The sequence below is a fragment of the Epinephelus lanceolatus genome, chromosome 12 (genome assembly GCF_041903045.1).
Source record: "Epinephelus lanceolatus isolate andai-2023 chromosome 12, ASM4190304v1, whole genome shotgun sequence".
NCBI lineage: Eukaryota > Metazoa > Chordata > Actinopteri > Perciformes > Serranidae > Epinephelus > Epinephelus lanceolatus.
In genome coordinates, this window is record NC_135745.1 from 24974584 (window position 1) to 25001434 (window position 26851).

At 42.7% G+C, this 26851-nt stretch overlaps 1 protein-coding gene across 3 annotated transcripts in view; it reads right to left on the bottom strand.

Annotated features, from left to right (window-relative positions):
* Positions 1-567: 567 nt before the first annotated feature.
* Positions 568-26851, bottom strand: part of LOC117271832 (disabled homolog 1) — a 68921-nt gene continuing 42637 nt past the window's right edge. For 2 of the 3 annotated variants that reach the window (XM_078173151.1, XM_078173150.1), the window contains 12 exons: positions 25181-25279; positions 22561-22692; positions 22030-22149; positions 21500-21538; positions 16276-16341; positions 13528-13587; positions 11555-11602; positions 11197-11305; positions 9197-9844; positions 5003-5130; positions 4463-4569; positions 568-2189 (listed from right to left, as the gene is read on the bottom strand). In XM_078173151.1, the coding sequence (XP_078029277.1) occupies positions 4480-4569; positions 5003-5130; positions 9197-9844; positions 11197-11305; positions 11555-11602; positions 13528-13587; positions 16276-16341; positions 21500-21538; positions 22030-22149; positions 22561-22692; positions 25181-25279 (1539 nt within the window). In that variant the 3' untranslated portion in view covers positions 568-2189; positions 4463-4479. The remainder of the gene's footprint in view (positions 2190-4462; positions 4570-5002; positions 5131-9196; positions 9845-11196; positions 11306-11554; positions 11603-13527; positions 13588-16275; positions 16342-21499; positions 21539-22029; positions 22150-22560; positions 22693-25180; positions 25280-26851) is intronic. The other variant, XM_078173152.1, reaches the window with a different exon arrangement.

The window sequence follows — 26851 nt, forward strand, 5'->3', positions numbered from 1 at the left end:
TAATACAATTTTACAAAAACAGAAAGCCACGATGGAGATGGTTTGCCTTTTTGAGGTCATATAGAGAAAATCGCACCATTTTTGATTTACAGTACCATGAGTTCTTCTTTGAGCATGGGCAAATTTCCGGTTGGCAATCGACCTTTCGCTAAGTGTGATGGTCCGACAAGCTGTCAGAGTAACTAACCATATGATCATATTTTTGGAAAAACAAAACAGTGATTCCAGAGAGAAGCAGACAGAGGGGTCTACAGTCTGTGTTTGAAGGATATATCCAGGATGTCAAACTGACTCAGCAGCCACAACAGGTTAAAAAGACAAAGATAGTTAGAAGCTAAAGCCGAACTATAGGCTACAGATCACAGTGTAAAAGTGAACCACCACATCACTGCTGATCGCCACAGAAGACAATGAATATAAAGGGAAACTTTGCTGATATTCAACCAGCTGTGTGGCATCGCAGTGTGTGCAGATGAATGGTGTTTGCAACTGCACTGTCTATATTTACACCCCTGTGTAGAAGTGACATATCTTTAAAGAAAGAAAAAGAAACATGAGCAGAAAACGTGGGAATCACATATTTTATTTGTGACTGAACAGTGGCATGGGTACAGTGTATGGGGAAGTCATAGACGTACAAAAGTCCTTTTTTTTCTCTTTTTCATGACAATTCTTAATTCCATAAATAAAATTTACAAAATATTTTGGACTATTTCTCATTTTTCTTACACGAGCAGGGGTACAGTTACCGTTTGTTATTGTAAGTCTAGCAGTTAATAGTGATATCTCTATTGTTCATATTATATAAAGTCGCCTTTCTTTCTTTTTCGACCGTTTCGACTCGGTGGAGCTGACCTACAATATGCCCAAGTGCTTTGTTACAACAATGACCTGTTTACTGTTTACAAATGACCTGACAAGAGGAACAGTGACTGGACAACGAAAATAAACCTGATAAGGCATCGAAATGCACTCTACTGTCTCCGAGCTTGTGGGTTTACTCTGCTTATTTATTCAAGAAACCAAAGAGATGTGATTTAAAGAGGCAAACTGTAAACAAAGCGACATCAGCTGGAGATGTAGAATATCTAAAAACAAGAATGAAGCAAAATCTGCCTCCTATTTAATAAAAAAACCTGTAACCTTTGAGGAGTCGCAGGGTTTTAAGTCGCTGTCTTTATGTTTGTCGACCCCGTTCATTTCTTTCAAGCTCAAAATGATGAGACAGGTACAGCAGGCTTTATTTTGAATGACCATGTAACACAGATTCACAGTTCATATCTCACCGACCGAACAGAAGAGACATTTTCAGAAGTGAAAAATAAACGGCTGCAAAAGCGAAACAAACATCCAGACGTCAAAGATGGAGGTGCTGGTAGGGCATTGCTTTGAGAGAAACACAGGTAGTTGGCATCCAAGAGGCAGAGAGCTATCGTATGGCACAGAGGCTCGGGTACGGGGGACCGGGGAGATTCTTATTTACAAAATAGATGTTTGGCAAATTTTGATTTTGATGCCTCAAAGTCATTTCGATCCCTCTAATGACTTGGCGTCATCAACTAAGAATTCACAGCTTATAAAATAGGAAAAAGATTTTTTTTTTGTAATTCGTTTCGGGTCTTGGAGGAAGCTGCAGAGAACAGTTTTGCTCACAGCTGAGTCCGCTGAATCCACATCAAGTCTGTTCATGCAAAATCGGTGGAGCAACACGATGAGAACATTTGGCAAAATCCATCTGCTGTGTGCAGTCTCTGCTGGTGGCGGCGGGCAAACCGAAGGTCAACCACATACAGTAGGACGCTGCTCCTCTTTAAAGGTTCCAAAAAATAATTTGCATCATCAGCGTCACCACGGCCGTTTAGCGTATCCTCACAGCTATAAACTCAACAATCCGTTACAGGAGGGCGCCATCGCCTCCCGATCAAAGGTCACTTCCTGGTTGAAAGGTTATGTGATTGGACGATAGAGCCAAAGTCTGGTTGTCATGCTGAGGAGTACAGTACAGTATGTGGCCCTCTGGAGGAGAGCGGATCCTTGGGTAGCCAGCTTATTACAGAACTGCCAAAATATAGGTTGAAAAAAACAGAACAAGTCTGTGTAATCCAGCTGTGAGAGACGCTGCTGCTCGTCTCTCTCGTCTTCTCTCTGTCATGAGCTTCTGTCTTTTTGCCTTTGAGAGCTTCCGTCCCCTGAAAGACAAGAGACCAAATCATGACACCAAACAGGATTAAGATGCATATTCAAGGACAAAATTTCAAAACTTTCAAATGACTTTTCAAGGACACACAATAAAAAATTCCATGACCATTCACAACCAATAATTCTCACTGTGACCTCGTCACATATCAACGTAGTCTGGGTGTGTTGGTTGTTGACGTTTCTGGGACGCCGTGTCAAGTTCTGCCTGCTACATGCATTGTCTTCTTTCAAAATACACTTATGTTTTCACAGGAAATTTAATGTTTACATACAGTCTCTTTCAAAATAAATGCACTACGTCAGTTCAACACCATGAATTGATGTTTTTTCCTTCAACAATAAAAACACGTGGTTAGGTTCTGGAAAAAAGAACAGGGTTTGGCTTTAGAATCTTAGGAGACGTGAACACCGCTCTCTCGGGTGAAAGTCGGTGGTTGTTGGACCACCACCCCTCCCAGCTGCCCCAGTCGGAATTTTGCTGCCTTAACTTTCATCCTTGTCCCGCCATGTTCCCACCTGACGCTGCCAGGTGCTGTTAAACTATAACGGCAACCAGCTGCGTATCATACCGACGTTAAAGGATGTCTTTTTCCATTGGTTTCTGGCGCTGCAAGTCACTGCCCAAGTGCCAGTTTTCGACGACTTCAGAGTGAGACCAGGCTCTCACAGGTTACAGTTAATGATCTTAGACTTTTCTTGTCATGCACTCAATCGATATATTTCTCTTTTAAATCAATGTTGGTGAGCACTTTTCCTTTTCCAACAGTGCTGGACATGCCAGACTGACTAGGGTAACAGACAGGCGCAACAATCACAGATGATCGACTGTCAGCTTGGTGTATCACTGTCTTTAGAACAGTGGTTTCCAACTGGGTCCATTCTGAATGGACCGCAGATGACTAACAAAGTTGTCAAGTTTGTAAAAAACACTTTATTTTGAAGTACAGTGAATTTCAGCACAAAGATTTTATTCTGAAGTGCCGTTTCCTGCTGTAGACTGAGTAACTAACAGACAGCTACTTGACAGAGACAGCACATTAGCTCAGCGACTTGGCCAAATGCAAGTATGACACCTAATATATTAAACTGTGTGGACCTTAAACTAATGACTATGGAGAAATCTGGACCCTGTGGCTGGACCAGTTGGGAACCACTGCTTTGGAGAATCCTTTTATTGTGACCGTGGAGAGGCACACCTGTGTAGTAATGATGCTGTTAAACCAGGGTCTTGACGTGACACACCTGTCAGGTGGATTGGTTATCTTGGAAAAGGAGAAGTGCTCACCAACATGGATTTTAAAAGAGAAATATATCAATTGAGAGCGTGAAAAAAGTTTTAGATCTTTAACTTAAACCTGTGAAATGGGAGCAAAAACAAAAGTGTTGTGTTTCATTTTTTTTCATTGTTAAACAGCTCATTCCAAGGTAAGAAAAACAAAACGATTCTTATTTTCAGGTGATTATGCACTATAGTAAAGATACATATTATATCATATTCCATTTCTGCCAGTATATCCCCCAAATCCTGCACACTGGACTTTTCAGAGAGTTAATGTGTTATGAAATAGCACAGCTAAACCGTGACACATTCTGATGCTCAGATGACCAAACGCTAAAATGGTTGTTTAATTTTGATGTGTTTAAGTTGCAAATTTTATCGTAAAAGCCTGTAAAAGAAGGTGAGATAAATTGTTTATTTAGTACTTATATTGATTTTTCAGTGCTACACATTTAATGTCTCTCTCTCTCTCTGAGTGATCCATGAAAACTGTTCTACACAGTGATGATGTGATCATGTAGGATGCTTCTGACATGTAGCTCCATTTTTTTTCTCTTAAAATATGCACAAAGGCCTCTGGTCCTGGCTTGTTTGAGTTAATACTGTCTTGTAAGCCCATGACACAGTATTAAAAAAATTCATTCATTCATTCATGAAGCTGTATTTGTGCAGTTATGACTCTGACCAGCAGGTGGCAACATTGTGCCTTCCTTATCTTTGGTTTGGGTGATGCAGAAAGGCATAATGACAGAAACTGAACCAAGGCTTTCCTCCAGCTGGCAGTGAACCTCATGAGCAAGGAAAAAGGGAGACAAATGGAAACATAAAGCGAATAAAGAAAGCAGGGTTATGACAAAATTAGAAAGGTGGGAGTCGTGGGACACTGGAGATGAAAAGAGCAGGAGAAAATACATGAAATGCCACAATGTGAAGACAGAAGATTAAACAGGCCAATAAGAGAGGAGGGGACCGTGAAATACCCACTCTGTGTCTGTTGTTCTCTAGCTGTCTTCCTGTGGACAGGTCTGATCCTGCGGAGGATCAGCAGCTCCACTGGGCGCCGGAGAGATCGACTTTGCAACAACAGAGCCCTGAGAGATAGAGGCAGAGCTGTAAAATTTCTGTTTAGCAGGTGACATGCTTTGGCAGAATCAACTATCCTCCAGCATGTGAGGACTCGCAAGATGTGCATCTTTTCCTCCCACATTTCCCAGAAAAACATAGCCAAACATTTAGGATAATGACTGTAATTACCTTCAAACAGCTTTATTATATATGATCTAATCAAGATGCTTAAATCATCTTTGACCTTTCATGTTTAATTGACTTGACATTTTTTCTGAAAAAGGGTAAAATCAATCCTGTTTAGTCGTAGTAATCACGTGACGTTTGACTGCATGTGATTACATTCGATGTACTTGAGAACAGATCATCCGTATGACGATAACAGATTGTAGCATCGGTTGTTAGATCAGATCCATGAATCTTATTGACTGGGATGTGACCCGGGGGGATGGGGCTTACCGATTGTTCCTCCTTGGCGTTGCTGGCGTTGCCCTCTGGGTCTACAGGGGAGAGATCTGTGGCGGGGTCACTGGCCTGGGAGGGGGGGCAGTCTGAAGACGAGCTCTGCTGAGGGGCTGGAGTGGAGGCTGCAGAGACAGGAAATGAGAAACGGTAAATCGCTCTGTAAATTCAGTAAAAGAAGACATGTTAACTTGGCTCCTAAGACTTGTTTACTGTTAAATGCTAATCTGCTCTGTGAATATATCTTAACATGCATAACCTGTACTGAGGAGCACTGGATTCAAATTTAGATCCTGACCTTTATTGCATGTCACCCCCTTGACTCTGTTTTCTATTCTACCTGACATTGTGTATTCTCTACACTATCAAATACAGCACGACTTTTCTGTGGTTGTATTCCCATGGATGGATTACTGAACAGGCCTGCTGGGCACAGACACAGGGGTCCTCCTGGCCTTCATCTACAAAATGTCACTCAAATTACTGACCAGGAAGAGACTCAAAATTTCCCTGAAGAGACACAAAAGATGCAAACAAATTGCAAACAGACATAAAGCCACAAAAAGATGCATAACAACTACAAAGAGATGTCTGTCTTTTGCATAACTGTGACCAGGGACTTGGTGTTTCTCAAAGTCAAGGATCCTTCCTTGGTAGGATGAGTCCTTCCAAGGAAGGATCCTACAGAGGCAAGGCAAGAGTCCCTCCTAGCATTCAGTGGACACACATTGGAACAAGCTAACGAGTGTCTCCAGGTGTGCATCATTAACCCTCTGCAGACTGATGGTGCGTTCGTTTTGTACTCGGAGGTCGGAAATTCCCAGTTCCCAGTCGGACGTTTAAACTCGAACGCACCCTGAGATCGGATTTCCAACTCGGGAACTCAGAGCAACCGCATCAACCCCGACTTAGGAATTCAAGATGGCTGCCAGTCACATACGTAGTAAGTAAACACTCTGCTAAAGTACTGTTTATAGCAATTTTATCTTATTTGTTTATTAGGTCAGCCTCATCTGCAGCGTTCATCAGTTGGAGTGCATGATGGTTTTGAAGCTGTCTATACTCCAAAAGTGCAAGGGCAACAAAGGCTTTCTTGCGGGCGTCCATGTTTTTTTCCGACTTGTCCACTGTTGTCAACTAGAATGCAAAAACTGTTGTCAACTCGGACGTGACGTCATTCCCAATTCCGACTTCCGACCTCCGAGTACAAAACGAATGCACCATAAGGGGGTTTCTGAAACAAATGTCAGCAGTATTTTAAAAGTCAGGTGTATGATATGTATGTTAAAAACAACTGGAGATATTACTCAAAATAAATGACATCTATCTAAATCCTGTTGAGCTCCGTCGTTTCATTGACGAGGCCCTGCCTTCAATTCTTTTCAAGCTAACTGTGCGCAAAGAATTGTGGATACTTTATACCCGCTGAGGACACACACATGCATCCTTTAAAATTCTCTGAATGACGGACTCTGTCCTCAGTTAGACTTTGAAGGATCCTTGACATTGGAGCAGTCCTTAAAGCGGGATTTGATGAAGAAGCATCCTTGAAATTCAGCCATTTAAGGATCCTTCCTTGACTTTGAGAAACACCTGTTGTGTCCCAATCCGCCAATGTGCACGCCCCTTCTTACCTGTCTGATCTCCTTAAATTATATTCAATCCTGTACTCTCAGAAAAAAACAGGCTGCAGGTCCTTTTCCTATCATGCCCTCTTCCTCTAGAATAACCTCCCCATGGACACCAAACAATCTGATGATACTCAGGTCTTTAAATCCAAACTTAAAACTTAAACTTAGTTGGTGATGCTTTGATGACTTCAGGCCTTAAATCTGTTACCATTACCAGTCTCAGTTAATCTATAAAGAAGTATTTCTTGCTGGAAAGATTTTCTTTTGTTTGCGGTAGAAATGCTAAACAGACCTGGGGTCTAGGTACCATGTCTGAAGGGTTATTTTTGGCTCCAAAGGTATCATAACAAAAGTGTTTGGTGGAAACTGGGCTTTAGTTTGGGTTGGAGAATACTGATAGTTCAGTTTTTTGGTTTTTGTTTGGTTAAGTTTAGTTTCAGTTTAAGCAGTGAAGGGGATGAACCGGGTTCGACGGCCCACTGCATAGTTGGCCCAGTGACTTCCTCATCTTTAGTTTTATTTCGGCTGGGATTTCCACCCCTTTTTGTTTCCTTCTTTGAGTTGTAAGTACAGTTCCATTTTGGTAATAATAAAACTTTGTTTGCTTTTCCCCCTGTAAACTGTGTCCGGCATCCTTCATATGTTCCGGTCTCTAGTTGAGCCAGCCATCCTTGTAACACACACTCACACACACACACACACAAAGCTGGTTGAAAATGGGCAAAGTATCCCTTTAGGCCTCGTACTTAGAGTCCATGTTTGTCCATAATATGGTAATTATAATTTGTGAAAACCACAGCATCTATCTGACCCTCCGTATGTTCATTGCCCCACAAGCACAAGCATCCAGGCTGTGGCTGTCGGTGTCTCATTGCAGATGCATGTTGTCCTTGTCTCACTCTCCCTCTGTGTGCTTGTTTTCTTTCTCGGGTCTGTGTGAACGGTGAGCTTGGCCTCTCGTGTGTTTGTGCAGTCTGTCCTCTTTTCAGGTCTCCACAGTGGAAAGGAGGTCATGTAGGTCAGGTACACTTGGCATCTGTAGTTGATCCCAGATCCTTATTTTTCATATGTTTGTCTACAATCTATAATTTTGTAATCCTGATCGTCTACAGTATAATCTTAATGTAAAGGTGTATTCTGAACACGACATCTACTGCACGTCTGTCTGTCCTGTGAGAGGAATACCTCCTCTGTTGCTCCTCCTGACTACTACTACTGTACTACAATAATTTCTTAAAGTTAAATGAAGACAAAACTGAAATCCTGCTTGTCAGCCCGAAAACAAAAAGAGAATTGCTGTTTCGTAATCTGGGGTATTAAACTCCCTGGATTAAATCTGAAGTGACAAGTCTCGACGTGACCCTTGATTCAGATCTAAGCTTGCTTCAAGTCCGACATTAACAAGGTGACGAAAACATAATTTTTCCACCTTGGAAACATAGCTAAGGTACAACCATTTCTAAATGGAAAAGATGCCAAGAAATACATTCATGCCTTTATTTCAAGCTGCCTCGACTACTGTAACACAGTTTTTACTGTCCTCCCAAAAAACACCACTGAGAGACTTCAGCTTGTTCAAAACTCTGCAGCTTGGCTAAGAACCAGAACCAAGAGGAGAGAGCATGTCAGGTCAGTCTGAGCTGCTCTGCACTGACTTCCTGTTACATACAAGACCTACATGGGCTGGGGCCGAGCTACACTGCTAATAGTCTCTTACACAGGTGCCGATGACGTCAGCATGCTGGCTGACTCTGTTAGCTTTGCCTTACACCCGCCTATACCGGAATTGTTGTTCCCTGACGCCGAGCAAACCTGACAAATATCCACACGTTTCTTCGGTGTAGTAGCCTGAGCCATGACTGACTACATTACAAATCCACAGAACAGTACTACGCACCGGTAACCTGCTCTCTGTGTTTCTGGTACGTCTCTGTTACATGTAACACACGTGCCATCACGTGGTCTGGATATCCCCACCCATTTCTGTTACAAAATGAAAGACAAATGTCCCCAGACTCCCATTCTGAAGTAAGGGAGACATTCACACCTACAGGTAATTTAGAGTCACCAATTAACCTGCATGTCTTTGGACTGTGGGAGGAAGCTGGAGTACCTGGAGAAAACCCACACTGACACAGGGAAAACATGCAAACTCTGCACAGAAGGGCTCGCCCACCTTGGGTTTGAACCAGGAACCCTCTTACTGTGAGGCAACAGTGCCAACCACTGCATTTCACAGCAACCCATCCAATACTTTTGGGGAAAATCTCACTCAAAACCACAAATGTGAACCTCATGGTGGAACTACAGGAAAGGCGGGGGGTCACCAAAGTTAGTACAATTCATCATCTGGGAACAATGGATGCCTGTAAAATTTCATGCGAATAGATTTAATAGAAGTTTAGATAGGGCAGCCTGTGGTGTTGCCACCCACAGAGCCCGACTGCTTCAAAGGCTAATCATGGTTTTTGAAATGCTTTATGCTTTTCACATAAATTGGTACAGATGACGGTTTAATAAGATGCTATTATGTAGAGCGACAATAATTAAAAACACTTACGGGATTCAGTGGACGGTGACGTGGATGTACCTGGGCTCAAGGTCATCCTAGAGAGATCAAGGTCACTACAGCTCCCTTCTTCTTCCTGGGTCGCAGCAGCTGAAGGCGGCAGCAGCTGACTGCAGACCAGTGTGTCCGGTACACTCATGAGGCCTGGGGTCCCGCACCTGCTCACCGCTGCTGACGCGACGCCAGATCCCACCCCTGCTGCTCCGGCTCCTGATGTAGAGGTACCCTCGCCTGCGTCTGAGTCCATGCCGAGGCTTTCCTTCCCCAGGCTCAGCTGCCTCTGAAGCAGGGCAGGGTCGGCCGTGTGCTGGGGGCTGGTGATGGCGGAAGAGGGGGCCGATATGTCGCAGGCTTGGGGGCACATGGTGGTAATGGGTACCAGGCCTTGGAGCATGGCAGCTGGTATGGCATGTCCCCCCACGCCCACGGTCTGGGCTGGCATATAGGCCGCCATGGCCGCCCACTGCTGCTGAGTGGCCGGGAATATGTTGGCCTGGCTCCAGATGACCGGCTGACCACCGGGGAGGACTTGAGCCACCTGGAGGGGCCCCTGCACGGGGAAGGCCAGAGTCTGGGCCTGGGCAGGAAACGGCTGCTGTGCCCACTGGGCTGCCTGCACCGGACCCATGGTCATATAACCTGGAACAAGAGGACGAGGAGAAACAATGAACATGATTAAAGGATATGAAGGCAGGAGAAGGAGGTGGACTTTATTACTATTATGAGCGCAGAATACATTTTGTCTCCTATGATTACAAGAACAAACCAACAATTTTCAAAATTGAAACATGTTCCTCTATTAATTTCGCTGGTTTGCAATCTTTGACTAACAATGACAGGCACTCAACGCTGAATTTAATAGACGAAGGGTTTATTAAAGGATAGTATTTGGAAGCTTTTACAGTCTCAAAAATATTATATATCGGCCGTAGAAATGTCCGCCTTCTCTCTCCAATATAATGGAACTACATGGCACTCAGCTTGTGGTGCTAAAGGGCCAAAAAATAAATTTTAAAAACTCACTATCGATGTCTCTTTCCAGAAATCATGACCTGGTTGCTCAAGATAATCCACAGACCTTGATGTGAGCAGTTTCATGTAGGAACTATTTTCTTTCTACTGAACTACATCCACCAACTGTATCACAGCGCATAAGGAAGTGTGCATCTACTGCTAGCTCACCTAGCACCACTGAGGTAGCAGATGTTACACCTCAGCTGAGGGGGATGCCATTAATGTTTATATCTTGCACTATCACAAGCATGAGCCTCTCATCCATGAGTAGATGCATGCTTCCTTCTGCGTGGTGATATGGTTGGTGGATATATTTTGGTAGAAAGAAAATAGTTCCTACATGAAACTGCTCACAACAAGGTCTGTGGATTATCTTGAGTAATCAGGTCATGATTTCTGGAAAGAGACGTTGATGTTGAGTTTTTCAAATGTACCAACAAAATTGTTAAATTACTGTTTTTCTCAATGGAGTCTGGCTTTGAAGAGAGAGCAACATATTGGTTTCAGTTCCCTGTTTCTAACTGCTGTCTGACACTAAGCAAAAGGGGTGAAAATATTGTAAGTATATTGCATACTGAAACTGATATTACTTCTTTTAGGTGACTTAAAAATGTTTTGCAGCACATTGCTTAGCTTCTGTGGCGGTACTCCTGCCTGCTTCTCCAAACTGGGGGCCTGTCGACTGCCATCTATTGTGTGAAATACACTGACTATGGGTAAGTAGCTCATACACCCACTTCAACAAATCCAAACTATCCCTTTAAGAAACATCACGTTACAGTCTCTCCATGGGTTATAGCACGCTGCTGCTTGATGTGCCGTCCTTATAAAAATGGAGGTAAATCCACATCCTGCAAAATCTCGGCATAGCTTTTCACAAACTACACATCAAAGTAAAAACATCCCCACCAGCACTTTATTCTCTTTCATGTTTTGTATTGTGGAAAAGACGCAGCGTTTCAGTCTGGGGTAGCTACCTGACGGCACAGAGGTGGGGCTGAAGGGGGCGTACAACTCAGCGGGAGTGTGCTGCTGCTGGCGGCTGCTCCTGCTAGGGTCCAGTGTGTTGGCAGGTGATGGGGGCATCTGGGAAGCAAAGCACACACACACACACACACACACACACAGATGTCACTACTATCAAAGTCACCTAAAAGTCACTGCGCTGCACATTTATCTTTAATCTGCAGCACTGTCAGATATTCAGGTAATTGAGATCACAGCGTCTGTCCTAATGAAACGACCTCACGTCGCAGATAAAATAATGTAATTTCTCAAACTTGTTTCAATTACACAAAGTTAATGGGGGTTTTAGTTTTGTGTGGTAATACTCACCGAGGGAGGAGTGGACATGTCGCCGAAAAGATCAAAGTGGTTGATGTTCTGCGAGTGGAACCGAGGAGTGAGGGAGAGAGAAAGACAAAGTCCAGTGATACATCACGACAAAGGGATCTGCACAGTCATGAAACCTTGAATTCATCTCCAGATAGGGTATGGTGGTTGCATGGGTGGGTAGGTGTGGGGAGTGAAACCTATTCACAAAGGCAGTTTGTGCTGCGGATGGCAAGAAACAACTATCCCCTCGTTTCATTATCAGAAAATGGATCTAAAATGAATCTTTCATGGCTCGCTATAATTGAGTGGGTAAAAGGCTATTCAGTCCCATAAAACAGGCTCTGATTAGATATTCCTATGTCTGCCAATCAACAGGGGCCCCCCGTGAGAGCCCGGGCCGCTTTATCATGCTGATTCGACTCTGTGAGCAGATACATACACAGAGGAGTGTGTTTATTTCATCAAATCAATGAAAGAAAGAAGCTCCTGGAACCACCCAACCGAGACAATGAGGCCACCTCACCCTATAGGCAGACGTGACCCCTGCTCTAGTCTCCTCTGTCCTCCACTCGCACTACTTAAAGGAGAGAGCGGGACGCGGCTATGGAATGGCTAAGTTGCATGAAATGTCTCTGGGGCCATGCACAAGCAGACAATGAATCACCGTCAAGAAAAAAAAAAGGCACAGAGACACACAGGATTGGCATGCTATAAATAAACACACACAAGCACAAACACACATTTAAACAAAAGAATGAAAAAGGGAGGAATAGCAGCAATCAGTGTTGCTGCTAACAGAGTGTTTATGTCCTCCTTGAGTAAGCTGGGACATGGTGGATCGCATACGGCACTTGGGAACCATTGAGGGGCACAGAATGAGTCTGAATTTGGGATAAAAAAAAAAGGTAAACATTGTACACAGAGGTCTCTCCCTGCAGGCACTGACACACATCAGGGGAGCTCGAGGCTCTCAAAAAGGCTCCAACTGAATGAACAGACAAGCAGTAACACTTAGAGATATGGAAGCGCTGCTGCTACTTATACTGGCATGGGCTGTTTGGGTGAGATAGCGAGAGGGCCGGGACAGTTTATCTGTTTGATATGCTGAGCAACAAGCAACACAAACAGCAGAGAGCAGAGAAGCACTTTGCTAGGGCTGTTTTCAAAAAAAGTTGCGTGGAAATTGTCTCCGGGTGAATGTTTGGCGAGAAATAGGCTTGAATGAATGTTTTTTTTTTTTAAGCGATTTGAGAGATGTAATAGCGTGGTCACTGCATGGTGGTGAAGAACTCATAAAGCCTACCAGGATGAGATGGAATATATTTTCAGTTTGATGAAAGAGGGGGCGGGGGATTAAAATTCTTTTTGTGCTGTTTTCTGATCAGAATGTATCGCTATTCAGCTTTGGCGGCCTCGACTGTATGTAGCCGTGATTACACTGCATGCAGCTCAACCCAGCAACCCACCTCGCCTACAAACCTCTCGTCCTCATCCTCTGAGGAAGACGGAACAGCCACCCCTTTAATTTTTTTCCGAGTCAGTCCGCTGTACCAACCAACTCTGAGCCGAGTTTGTCTCGACCATCTGGTCACGACATGCGTCAGATTCTGCACAGGATTGGATTTTGGAAACGAAGCCTGCCTCTCTAATGTCCTGTGAAATTGCTGACGTGTTTGACTTTGGTTGACCAATCAATTAGTCTTATCTCTTCGAGCAGGCTAGGCATGACCAATGTAGCTTTGTTTCATCGTCATCACAGAAAGCGGATGCAGACATAGATCCCCGTCTGCGCCGTCCAAGGTTTGGGAGATTCAGTTTAGAGCCTGTAGGCTGTACTACATAACTAAAACTATTAAACACAGAAGAGAAGTGTCAAAGGGGGCTCATGGCACTTCCTTCAAGAGGATCTTAGAGAGAGGTTTGCAAGTAGAAGAAGAGTAAAGAAACAAATAATAAAAAATAAAAACACCTACAGTCATGAAATGGCGTTTTGGGACATCATAGATCCCTTCCTTCTGCTGACTGGTTGGGACCTGCATTGGATTGGAGGTCGATTCAAATGTAAGTAACAGAGCAACACCCTTTTTTATGCTTTCTCTGGGTTATTAAAACAGGAGCTTACAAAAGTGAAACATGTCTATTGAAAAAGAAAAAGCTTTCTGCATCAATTTCAATTTTTTTCCTTCTCTTTAAGATGTAATTTTATCTTTTAGAGCAATGGGATTATGCAAATTCTACAGCTGTTTTGTTGAATCAATTCTACTTAAATCAATATTGATTGCAAACAATGCTTGAGGATGGTGCGTGCTGGTTCTGTGAGTATTAAGAAAGCCTATTGTTATTCTGCAACAGTACGTCTCAACTGGTTCATCTGACAGTGCGGAGAAATGCCTCGGCTCTGGCCTCCTTTGTATATTTCTATCACATTTACTTGAACTATCTGTTGCTCTTAACCTCGCTGCCTTTCTCCCCTATCGCTCCCTCCACTGGTTAACTTTCCGTTACATTTTCCCCAAGTCTATTGATCTTGTTTCATTCTGAGATCAAATGGCATGGCAAGTGATTAATCTCTCTCTCTGCATCTTTCATCTTCAGAGGAACGCAAGATACAGAGAGGCAAAAAGAGGAGGAGGAGGAGGAGGGAGAGAGGGAGAAAGAAAGGGAGGGAGGGGGGTGGGATTAAACCAAACGACGGGTCCCTGGAGTCCTAGCTGGTCCTTCAAATGGTCTAAAGCCAAAAGGTCAAAATGTTGGATATATAAAAGGAGCCTGGTAGACAGGCTTCGGGTGATCCAACCAGACTGAACAACTGACCTTGACTCCTCTGCAGCTGTTTTAGACACTACATTAAAGGAATCTTTTTAAACATGACACTCCTGTCTTTTTACTTTTAGCACCTTTAAAGTTCGAATCTTTAAGATTTTCATGAAATTACACAACCATAATTTTTTCAGCAAAGTATTTACACTCTATAATTGCCTCTACATATGGCTGTTTTAATTGGTAGTGGCGGGGTCCGCCATTGCATCTCATTAATGGCATTAACAAACATTAAACATTAACAAAAGACTGACTTTGATGATGTTGTGAAGTACTGTAGGATCATGGGAGTTGCTGACTTTATTGTTAAACAACCACAATTGCAGAAGAAAATCTATACGATATACAGACCAAGAAAGTTATTTAAGTTTTATTTGTGTTACGTTTGGTCTAGTTTTCGCATGTTATGCCATTTTGTTCCTATAAAACAGCTGCAACTAACGTAACATTAACTTGCTAATTTACCATTAGCATGAGATGAGCGAGCTGTATTTGGTTAAAGCTGCCATCTTTTTATTTTCAGCAGCTTTAAAGTTTTAATCCTTAAGATTTTTAATGACATCATACAGCTGTCATTTTTTCAGCAAGAGCCATTCATAGTATTTACATTATGTAACTACCTCTCTATATAGCTGTTTTCATTGGTAGTGGCGGGGTCCGCCATTCCTATACTGAGTTCACATGCATGCATGCATGTAAACAAGTGTAATTTTATCTTATCAATGACCTCAATGTTTAGTGTAGCTCTCATTACACAATATCGGAGCTGTATTTAGTTACTGTTTCACATTAAGCGCACAACAGGTAATTTCTACTTCTAAGGGTCTCTCAATCAAAGCAATAACAAAAGATGGACTCCGATGATGTCGTGAGGTAGCGTGGGATTGTGGGAGTTGTTGTCTTCATTGTTAAACAACCACTATTGAGTTCATGGACGAGAAAATGTGTTAAACTTTTAATCAGGTTTAGTTTAGTTTATTCATGTCATGTAATTTCACTCTAATAAAATAGCCGCAACTTAATGTAACGTTGACTTTAACGTAATGTAATTTTAACTTGCTCTTTTATCATTAGCATTAGATGAGTTACTGTAGCTAATGTGTAACGTATATTGAAATATCGTATCAATAAATTAAGACTACTGGATTACTGTGTTGCAAACTGGAGTGCAATTAATGAGAAAAAAATGCTGTACAACTGTTATTGAGTAAAATTCTGTAATGTATGATTTACGTTGACGTGTCTCCTGGTGTTTCCTGTTTCTGTAGAAGGTACAGCAACTAGAGTGGGTAAAGGTGATATGGCACTTTTGACAGCCGACTAAATGAAATGCACCGTTTTCTCTGGGTTTAAACATTGTTGGAAACATTAGGGCTATTATAAGTTCACAACTCAACAAATTATTAAACTCTGGGCTAGTTATTTTTAGACATTTCGATGTGAATATGTGACATGTTATATCTTTAAAAGTGTTCAACTGGTGACTTTTATTGTGAAGAAGCCACAGAAAATGCAATGTCTTTGTGAACACAGTTAGCGCTGATTTGATGCAGAAAATGACATGGTAACTTTTGAATTTTTTGACAGAGCAGTTTTAAATTATTGCTGGAAGTAACGGACCTAAAGCTTACACTTACCTAAACATGAACTAAATTCTTTTTAATATATCTCAGAGTTCCACTTGGTTCTTTTGGGGATTTTTCTTCAGCTTCTCTCAAACAGACCTTAGTTTGACCTACTCTTGGAACCTCAGAAAATCCTTTCTCCAAAAAAACCAACCTGCACTTTGTAACTTCTTTAAAAAAGGTGCTATAAAGTCATGTTGTTAGTACTGTTACTATTATCATCTATCACAGGGTATGAAGAGGGAGAAGAAAAGGGGGCAATGCTTGTCTTTGTACCTGATAAACGCTCTCCTCTGACTGGGGGCCACGGAGGGGTTCGTGTCCAGCCTCAAACACTATGTACTATAGAACAGAAGTAGTGGGCAAGGCGTAGAGGTGCAGAGAATAATGAGATGGGAAGACAGAGAGAAAGGTTGGTATATAAAATGGGGAGATACAACGAGGGGGCGATACATGACGAGAATAAATGAAAGCACAGGGGAGCGAGGATGGCGTCGAGTGGGGAGTGAAATGAGATCACGAATATGAAGGGTGAAAAAAAATGGGGCATGGGAAAGAGGAATGGGGAAAATGTGAAGAGAAAGAAAAAAAGAGTGAGGTGGGAAGAGGAAAGAGCACAAGTATAATAGGTCAGGCAGTAGTTCAAGGCAATGTGGAGGTCTAGAGGTCTCCCTTCAACATCAGCAATATGATGCTCCACCTCTTTGAGAGAAAATTGACCCAGAGGTCAGAATATTCGCTTCAGATCCAGGAGTGAAGTCCCAGATCGGTCAGTATCTCCTCTTAAGATTGATGCCCTTGTGAATTTCAAATTAAAGGCATAGTTTGACATTTTGGCAAATACATTTCTTGTCCAAAGTAAGATGAAAGGATGGACACCTTTCTCATATCTGTGTGGTAAATATGTAGCTGGAGCCAGAGGTGCTTAGGTTAGCTTAGCATAAAGGGGCTGCAAACATGCTATGTTTTTTACACCCTCGAATTCATTGTGTTCAATGAAGTCGTGCAGCAGGCGCATTCAAACACCAGAGCAACACCGCCACGGCGTGCACCTGTTCCTGAGTGCCTATTTTTCAGGGCACAGTGGCTGCGCCCTTTGATAAAATGAGTTCAACTTTTGGAACACAACAGCGCGCACTGCATGTCATGTGGCAAGGACCAACCAATCACAGCTGACAGATATATTTCCCTTCTTCCATAAAAATTCAATCTGATAAACAGAAAAGTTGATCATGTTAGTGCAGGGCTACCTGGAGCTTTACATCTGTCCCACAGACGATAGACCTACACACTTATAAACAGCACCTGAAAGTAGATCAGCTCTGTACTCAGGATTTCAGGTAAATAGGCTATAATATGGCAATTGTTAAGGTTGCTTAGCAACCTCAGATGCAACCTGCTGCTGCGCTCTTTAAAGCTGGCACAAAAATGGTACAAGAGTAGCACCCAGAGCCTGACCTTGTGTTTTCAAGGCAGTTAAAGATGCAGCATGTGTACAGCCCCTCGGACTGGAAACAGTTAGCCTTGTTCTGTCCGATTGTAATAAAAATCCCAGCTCAACAGTGTTAATCTGGGCAACAACCTATTTTTTAAGACGCCAATGAAACTAGAAATAAATAAAAATCAACCATTGAAAACAAGAATTATCACAAATAAACTATATTTGTCATCAATGAATAAAAACCAAAGATGGACAAATGGACAAATGAGCTACTTGATGCAAAATCTTATTAAACAACCTGCATTTGTCTGTAGAATCAGTATCCTCCACTGCCCAAAACATCTCTTGCTGCACTACTGTAAGAAATGTCTAACACTCAGTAACATTTTGTCTCTATCAGTAACGTTTTCTGACATTACAAAACATTTATGAACTTCTTCTGTAATCTACTGAGTTAAGAGAGCTGGCAGCAAAACAGCTGGGAAAACTACAAAAACGTGCAGGCAGCACACCAACATTTATAAAAAGATAAGTGCTGTGGACAACCAACCATCTAAATCTTCCTCTAAATGTTCCCTTCGAAATATCATTTATTAGCTTCTCCTCTCGATCTACCCCAGACAATAAAATGTACTTTAAATGAGCTGTATGTGAAATTCAGAGCATATCTATGATTTGGAGGTTGTTTGCACATGGCTATCAACATGGCAGCTAATGGTGCTAACAACAAAAACAGCGCTAACAACAGCAACAATGCTGACATAGCTAGTGGTGTTATTGTGGGGGGAGCAGAGGGTGGATGTTACGCATCCACAACGACCTCATTCTGCTTGTGTGGGAGGGGACGGTGCTATCAGTGGTAATCGTCCTATGAGCGCGATTAGCTAGCCGGTGGGATACACACACAAGGACGACATGCATGCTCTGCCAGACTTTGCTCCCTACATCAAAGGGCAGAGAAGGTCAGACTACAACACACACAGAGGGAATGTGACTTCATTCTCTGCTCAGGACGTCATTACCCCACCACATATTTACACCATAGCTTTAGTGTTTGCTGTTATAATAATGCTCTGAACGCCGTATACAGCTTGAATGACCAAGTGAGTGAACTCAGTTTCTGAATGATGAGGCGCTCTGCAGTGGAGCAAACAGGTAGCAGCGGTAATGCTAATGCTAACAGCAGAGAGCGAGTTACACAGTGTGTGCACTGTGTAAGCAGCAAAAAGATGCCTTTATCAGTAACCCCGCAATAGACGAAAACGACATCTGTAACCATGGTAACTGTATACAACAAAGATGGTGACAACTGTAGTCTCAAAATGCTTAGAAGACAGCAAAAAAAAAAAAAAAAAAAAAAAAAAAAGACAAAAATTTGACTAAAACTTTATGACTAAAGCTAAAATGTCTTATTTTTATTGACTAAAACCAACAACAACCAAACATATAAAACTGGACTAAAACGAATTCATGTTTGTCAAAAGAATAAAAATAATCAAGTGCTAAAGTTGACACGTAGGTGGATTTTGTTACGTTCGAACAGAACCAAGCTAATTGTTTTCCCCTATTTCCAGTCTTTATTCTAGGCTAGGCTAATTGGCTGTCGGCTCCAGCTACATATTCACTGCTCGTACATGAGAGTGTTGTTCATCTTATCAACAAATGTGAAGAAAAAGTGTATTTCCCAAAATGTCAAAGTACTCCTTTAAAGGAATACTTCACCCACAAAATCACCATTTGTTTATCATTTGCTCACCATGTGTTCACGTTGAATTTGTGAAGAAAACTTTTTTTTTCTCGTATGCCTCAGCAGTGAACGAAGAATCCAAAAACAGAGAAAAGTCTTGATGAATTTAAGTCAAAGGCAACTGCATTGAAAAACAGCAAGACTATATCAAAACATCCATTAGTGGCGTGCCTGGGCATGTGTTTGCTTTGTAACTAACCTGGAGTTTCATTTATAAAGCAATGTGTAGGACAAAAGCCAAAAAATGGCATGCACCAAAAAATATTCAATAATTTTTACAGTCGGCAGTTAATGTATTGAACCCATAGTTAGTATACAGAGGGAGAAAGTCAGTGTAGATAGGAGGTCGAGTTGGTGGATGGGTCAGAGAAACACAGGCTTTTGCCCAGAACACCATTGTGTGGGTGTTGTGTGAAAATAACTGTCAATGTTGACTTCTCTACTCTACTCTATGTCCCGCACCTAACAAACAAAGTCATTTTTAACCAAAAACACGATCTTTTCCTGAACCCAACCAAGTAGTTTTGGTGCCTAAACCTAACTGTGTCACCACCGCGTAATTTAACACACAACACATAATGTGGTGTTACGACGCCATAGTCATTTTAATGCATTTCTCTGAGACCTAATTATTTTTAACTCTACTCATGCATTCCATTGAAGGTGCTTTCAGGCCTAGAGGTGTCTTGCTTTGGTCTGAATCAGGGACTAATGTTGTTACAAAGTGGCATAATTGCCTAGAGTTGGTTCGTGTTCTCACGGCAGCATTTACAAGCAGACCAGATCAAATGCCTTGTGTGAGAAAACTGCTCTTGATTGGTCAGTAACATCCAGGAAGTAAACCAAACGTTGAAGAAGAGTACACTTGCAAGATAAATGTGACATTTCATAATGTCACAATGGAGGGACAACTACGCAGGTTGATTTTAGTGCTGTTCATCGTGGACTATATTGCTGTCATTGTTCATTTTAGTCAAACCATACAGTTTGAAAACGAGGCGCGGCTCCAACTAGAAAACAATGTTTTGATGCATTGGATGTGCTGAATGTGCATATTAAGGCAGTACAGGAGGAGGTGCACATTAATAATCCTCCAGGACTGTAACATGCTCATGTTTAACCCAAACAATGTGTCATGTGACTGCAGTTGATTCGGATCAAGGTCGGAACACGTTCTCACCACAAACGAACTGCACCAGGGTTAATTTGTAACTGGACTGAGACCACCTCTTCAAGAAGGTCTTGGTCCTGTTGTTTTGGTGCGCACCCAAGTGCAATTGTTGTGTTTCCACCTGCCCAAACGAATCACACTTAGGGGGCAAACCAACTTGAGTTCAACTGAACAGAACCAAACAGGGCAGGTGTGAAAGCACCCAGAGTTGCACATGCAGGGTACTCATCCATGCGTGAGACTGTTTATGCAGAAGTGTTTTAAATAGTGAGGTTTCAGCAAACATGCATGTGTGTGGGAAATACTGAGCATACGACTGGATAAATGCGACTTGGATTATACTGCACGAGTTGTATAAGAGTTTGTAAATAGATGTTTTTATTTAGTTTTAAACACGGCCCCCCTTTTCTCTAATTCAGCAAAAATCTTAGCAGTTTGTGGATTCTTTGTTCACAGTGGAGGCATGCGAGAAAAACAAAGTATTCTTCTTGAATTCAACGCAACACAGGCTGAGAAATCATATACAAATGGTCATTTTCTGGGTGAAGTATTCCCCTAAGATTCTGGCCACAGTCTGGAGTTTTGTCAACCAACATCAACATAATCGAAAGCTGCAAATGGAATGACTTTATGCAAAACACACTTCAAGAGCAAAGAACAGGGGTGATCTGGGAGGTGGTTGGACGTACCACTGAACATAGCATTCAGAGTAAGAGTTAGTGTTGTCTGTATTCAGTGTGAGCAAACACAGAGAAAAAAAAGTCATGTTCAGCCAAATAAATGCACAGGGCAAAAAGAGGAGGGGATAACAACCAGTCAGGGGGGCATGTCTTTGGAAGAAATCAGAACATTGACACAGATCAACTTAAAAAATATGGTTTTACAACACTGCACTGGCAAATGGGAGTTGAATGGTTGAACAAAACTGTCCACTAGGATGGTCTACTGTGTATTACTGGAATGGTGGAATATCATGAATCATTAATTCAAGCAGATCAGTGACTGGAGGAGATATTTAAATTAAGGATTAATTGTTGTTTTTTTAATTCCAAGCTTTAGGAGTGAAAACAGCACCAGTGAAGCTAGAAAAGCATCAAAGTCAGCAGTGTTTGGTTCCTGCTCTGTGAGCCTACAGACCTACCTGGTAAACTGGATCGTCCACTTCGTCCTCCAGGATGGTCTGTGCAGTGGTGGAACAGAAGGCAGATGACACATTTTGTTTTTTCATCAGTAAGACAGTGCAGCCCAATTTAGAGTCTCATTAGAAAATAAATGGAGGGAAGACAGAAAACAAAAATGCATTCATCTCAGTCTGTCTTTTCCTGCGAGTAAGCATAATTACACACCGACAGTGTGTTGCCTTTTAATGAAACAGTGATTTGGTATATTGCAGACACCTACGCAGCATACATTTGCTGTCACACATACCTGACTCCAGTAAAAAAACACAGCATCTAAACCTGTTGCATTTCCATAATATTTAGACATTCAGCATAGAAATCAACAGTGCGGACAAACACAGTCTGCGATGCACTTCAGAGGAAGCTTGAGAGTGTTAAGATTTCTGTTGTGTGAATGAAATGCTGGCTGAGATATAATGTGTGATCTCGCCTCCGAATGGGAACTGAAACTGAGAAAAAAAAAAAAAAGAGGCAGAAAATGTGCTCCTACCTGGTAGACTGCCTGCTCACACTGTTTGTCCTTCTGGGCTTTCTTCTCCATCTCCTCCCGCTGTTTAATGTCATAGATGAGAGTGAAGAGGTCGCGCAGGTCAATGATGAGAGGCTCCGCCTGGACGAGAGAAAAGGGACAAGAAAATGAAGGAGAGTGAAGGAAAGATGGAGAGGAAATGAACAAATATAAAAAAGAGATGACAGAAAAGAAGGGGAGGAGTATAGTAATGAGATCATGGTCAATGAAGAGCAATGTTTGGGAAATTATCTTAAAGGGATAGTTCTTAAACTGATACTGATTTTTTTTTAGGTGGCTAAAGTACATTTTCCTGTTGTCCCCGTCCATAGCAGCACAATGCTTAACTTAACTAACCAAACTGGGGGCATGCCAATTTACATCTACTGTCATTAACACACTGACTATGGGTAAGTGACTTGGTTTTGAACTGCTCTCAAAGATTTGAGCCTTGACTTAGATTTGCCTAAAAATAACTTTAAAACAGCTCCAGCAGAGTGGAAAAGTACCCACCGACTGTGCAGTCTTGATGGCCACAAACTTGTGGTGGCCCTCCTTTCCGCAGACGTAGCCAAAGGCCCGGTGGTCCCTGGTGTCCTTGGCGATGTAGCTGATCTCGTGGACTGAGTGGTGATGCATGAGCACCTACGTGGCAGAGATGTAAGCTGTTACAGGAACGAGTAGAGAGTAATCATACAGTCTACTGTATGTCTCGCAGCCCTGAAAGAGACAACTCAGCATCAATGTCTCTTTACAGAAATTATGACCCGGTTACTCAAGATAATCCACAGACCTTGTTGTGAGCAATTTCATGTAGGAACTATTTTCTTTCTTCCAAACTACACCTGCCAACTGTATCATCGTGCAGAAGGAAGTGTGCATCTACTCAGCTAGCACCACTGAGCTAGCTAACGTCATAGCTCAGTAGAGGAGGACACCATTAATGCTTATATCTCATGAAATCACGACCACAAGCCTCTCATCCATGAGTAGATGCACGCTTCCTTCTGCGCTGTGATACGGTTGGCAGGTGTAGCTCGATAGAAAGAAAATAGTTCCTACATGAAACTGCTCACAACAAGGTCTGTGGATTATCTTCAGTAACCAGGTCATGATTTCTGGAAAGAGACATTGATGTTGAGTTTTTCAAATGTATTTTTTGGCACTTTAAGCACCACAAGCTGAGTGACATCTAGTTTTATTATATTGGAGAGAAGGCAGACATCTCTATGGCTGATATCTCAACACTCTGCAACTCACACCAAAACAGTCTAGACTGATAAATCGCACGACAGGTAAAAAGAAAAATATTGTGATTTTGGGGTGATCTGTCCCTTTAAAGATGCATAAAACATGCCTTGTTTCATCTCTGCCTTTTTTTACAAGTACAAGTACTGTACACTGTGTTGGCAGGAAAAGTAGGTCAAACCTACTTTAAACATCTTTGCATATTGTTGAGCCAAACGCAACCAACCAACACAGAGGGAGCAGAAAAGTCTCTGAGAGAGGGAGGAGAGATACAAGGCTGTTCAAACCTCTGTTGCACAGAAAATATAGATACTAGTTAGAAATTTAGTAGCTAATCAAGCAGCAAGATGTTTGTTTTGTGCTGTTCCGTCAGATTGAGTCAATCTTTGATATCAGCAGGATTTGAGATGCTGTGAGACAATCCCTTTTTTTAAATCGACTGCATTATGTCTTCACACCAATTCTGACTGATGGGCAGCTCTGAAACACTGATCGAAAAATAGACACTCCCAAAATAAGCTCACAAAACATAAACACACACCCATATATACACCCTGAAGATAATTCAGCTGTCACTCAGGAACACCCACTTGCCGCTCCACTATTAGCAGAGATAAGCTGAGGCGCTGGGGAGGAGCTTTCACTTGAATATTAGCCGATATTCAGCGGGGAGCATCGCTGGTAACGCCTCAGATTAATGTAAAAATACAAAACTAATATGACTAGTCTACTCGATTCAGCGGAGAATCATGTCAGCTTTACATAAAGTATTTCCATCTAAATGCTTGCTGACGCGGCCTGCACTGGAGTGATCCCCGTTTCCCCATAATAACTCAAGAGGGATATTAAGTGTGGAGTGTTATTCACTGCCAGTAATCAGTAAATAAAATGAGGAGCATTAGGGGGCATGATTTCCAAAACAACAAATGAGCTTGTCAAAAAGCTGGGGAGCTGGTTGGTGGTGGAGGGGGGGCTTAATGTTTCTTTCTCATAGCAGGCGAAAGACACGCCACTATCACTACCAGTCATATTGAAAAGAGATTTTATCAAAGATTTTTTTTGGGGGGGGAGAAGACGGTTGGTGGTAGGGCGGGGGTCGGCAGCCACGGGACAAACTCTGTTGCATAATTATCAGTTTAGCTCTAACGACAGCTGAGGTGGAGCCGTGGTGTAATTAGCATTAGCGGCAATGATCATTAAGGGGTGGAACTGAGTGCTAATTATCGGTTAGCGCTGATGAGCAGAGTGGGCCTATCTAGCCAACACAACGCCCCAGGACGGGGGAGAGCCGAGCCCCTCGATCATCCTGTAATGGAACAGCAGGCCTCTGAGTCCGCAAGGGGGATGGAAGCCAGGATGGAGGCGGAAACAGCCCGTCTCATAACATCACCATAACATTGCTCACTGCGCTATCATTAGCAGGCAGACAGGGCCCCAGTGATCTTAAGTAGGTCCTGCAGCATACCCCTAATCTTACTATGAGTTAAACCAGTTTACTCAGGGTCAAATATCGAATGCAAGACCTGTAATTTAATGCTGTCAAGTTCAATCTTTATGAGCTAAAGGGCAATCTGTCCTGTGGAAATCATGCTGTTGCTCATTTTGCATTGATATTTGAAGAGGAATCTGGATTTTTCACATATGCAGAGATGGTTTTATGTGAGTGCAACCTTGTGAATCATCTTCCCTCTGCTCAGGTATTGTACTGATATGTCAACCGTGCCAGCCGGGCTTACAAGATGGCGGCCCTGGTAGCCGTTGTGAACTGAACCGTGCGAGCGTCTGCCCTCTGGATGTCCTATACTGTAGGCTCACAGTGCAGCAGCTGGCGGAGGCCTGGCGGTGCGGCTCTGCCACGCGGCCCTCTCGCTGACATGCTACTCACCCCTGATCTTTCACAGTAAATCTTGATCCCGCCGAAAGAGACCGTCAAGAACACTCTCTGCTTGTGCTCCCCTTTGGAACGTGCCGAGGACGCCATTCCCTGTAGGAGATTAAAGGAAACGACATGAGGAGATGAAAGGATATGAGCTCAGCATGGGAGACAGTGAGCCTTCTTCTCTTCCGACTCAGGTGAGTGTGACAGTGGGAGATGGGGGAGAGACTGGGAGGGGATTCGGGGGGGGGAAATTGGAGGGGTAGGGTGACAGGAGTTACATAAAGTGTGATAGGACAGAATGTTCTTTCATGTGCTGTTTCTTGAAGCTTCACTCTCACAGGAATTCACACGTTGACTTGTGCAGCGAGTCTTATTATTATTGCGGCCCTTTTTTTCCCCGAGTACCCTTTTTTCTCTCCCCTTTCTTGAAGTAGGTTTACTGCACTTCAACGTGACACACTCGAGTGCTAGCTAACAACAATAAGGTGAGATTTGCTGACAGAATGGATCGCGCTGCTGACCGACCGGCTCGCTCCGACAACTCCGACACATTGTGCTGACTGAACATCCAATCCAGCCTTTGAAGTACGTTTTTTCCCATGGATCTCGGCGGCTCCCCTTTTTCTTATATTCTCAGCTCTAATAAAGAAAACAATTAACATTTCCACCGTGTTCCATTTGACGCGACCTGTGTGCTTGACATGTCTTTCATAGAACAAAGCCTGCGGGTGAGGAGAGGAGGGAAGAAGGGAAAAGAGGAGAGGAGATAAGAGGAGAAGAAAGACCTGCCTGCTGCGCTGAGTGCGTCTGACAAAACTGCAGGCCCAGTAACACTGATGAGTGGTCGACCTCTTCTGTACATCAGCTACCCTCCACTTCACTTTTTTTTTTCTTTTAAGGCTTAGCTAATATTTAATACTCGAGCCATAACAGGTCACATTAATCACCATCAACCCCTGCCTCTGCAGGGCGATGTTAAAGGGACAGTTCACCCCAAAATCAAAAGTACATATTTTTCCTCTAACCTGTAGTGCTAATTATCAGCCTAGATTGTTTTAGTGTGAGTTGCCAAATCAGCCGTACAAATATCTGCCTTCTCTCCAGCATAATTAACTAGATGGCACTCAGCTTGTGGTGCTCAAAGCGTAAAAAATAAATACATTTGAAAAACTCATCAGCAATGTCTCTTTACAGAACTCATGACCCAGTTACTCAAGATAATCCACAGACCTTGCTGTAAACAACCTTTTCTTTCCACAGAACTACACCCGGCAACCATATCACCACGTAGAAGGAAGTGTGCATCTACTCACAGACGAGAGATGTAAACATTAATGGCGTCCTCCTTGGCTGAGCTGTAATGTTAGCTAGCTCTGTGTTGCTAGGTGAGCTAGCAGTAGATGCATGCTTCCTTCTGTGCAGTGATACGGTCGCTGGGTGTAGCTCCGAAGAGCGAAAATAGTTCTTACTAGGGGTGTAAATCACAAGTTTCATAATAATATTATGAAACTTCTTTGGACAATGGAACAGTATTTGCTAATATCAAAATGTGCCACAATATGATTTCGATTCGATTCAGTTCAGGGGCTTGTGACTGATATGAGACAGTATCACTGCATACCCTCATTGCTTTTTTTTCTTTGCTTATCTGCCCGGCAATAGCCCACTAGCACTGTT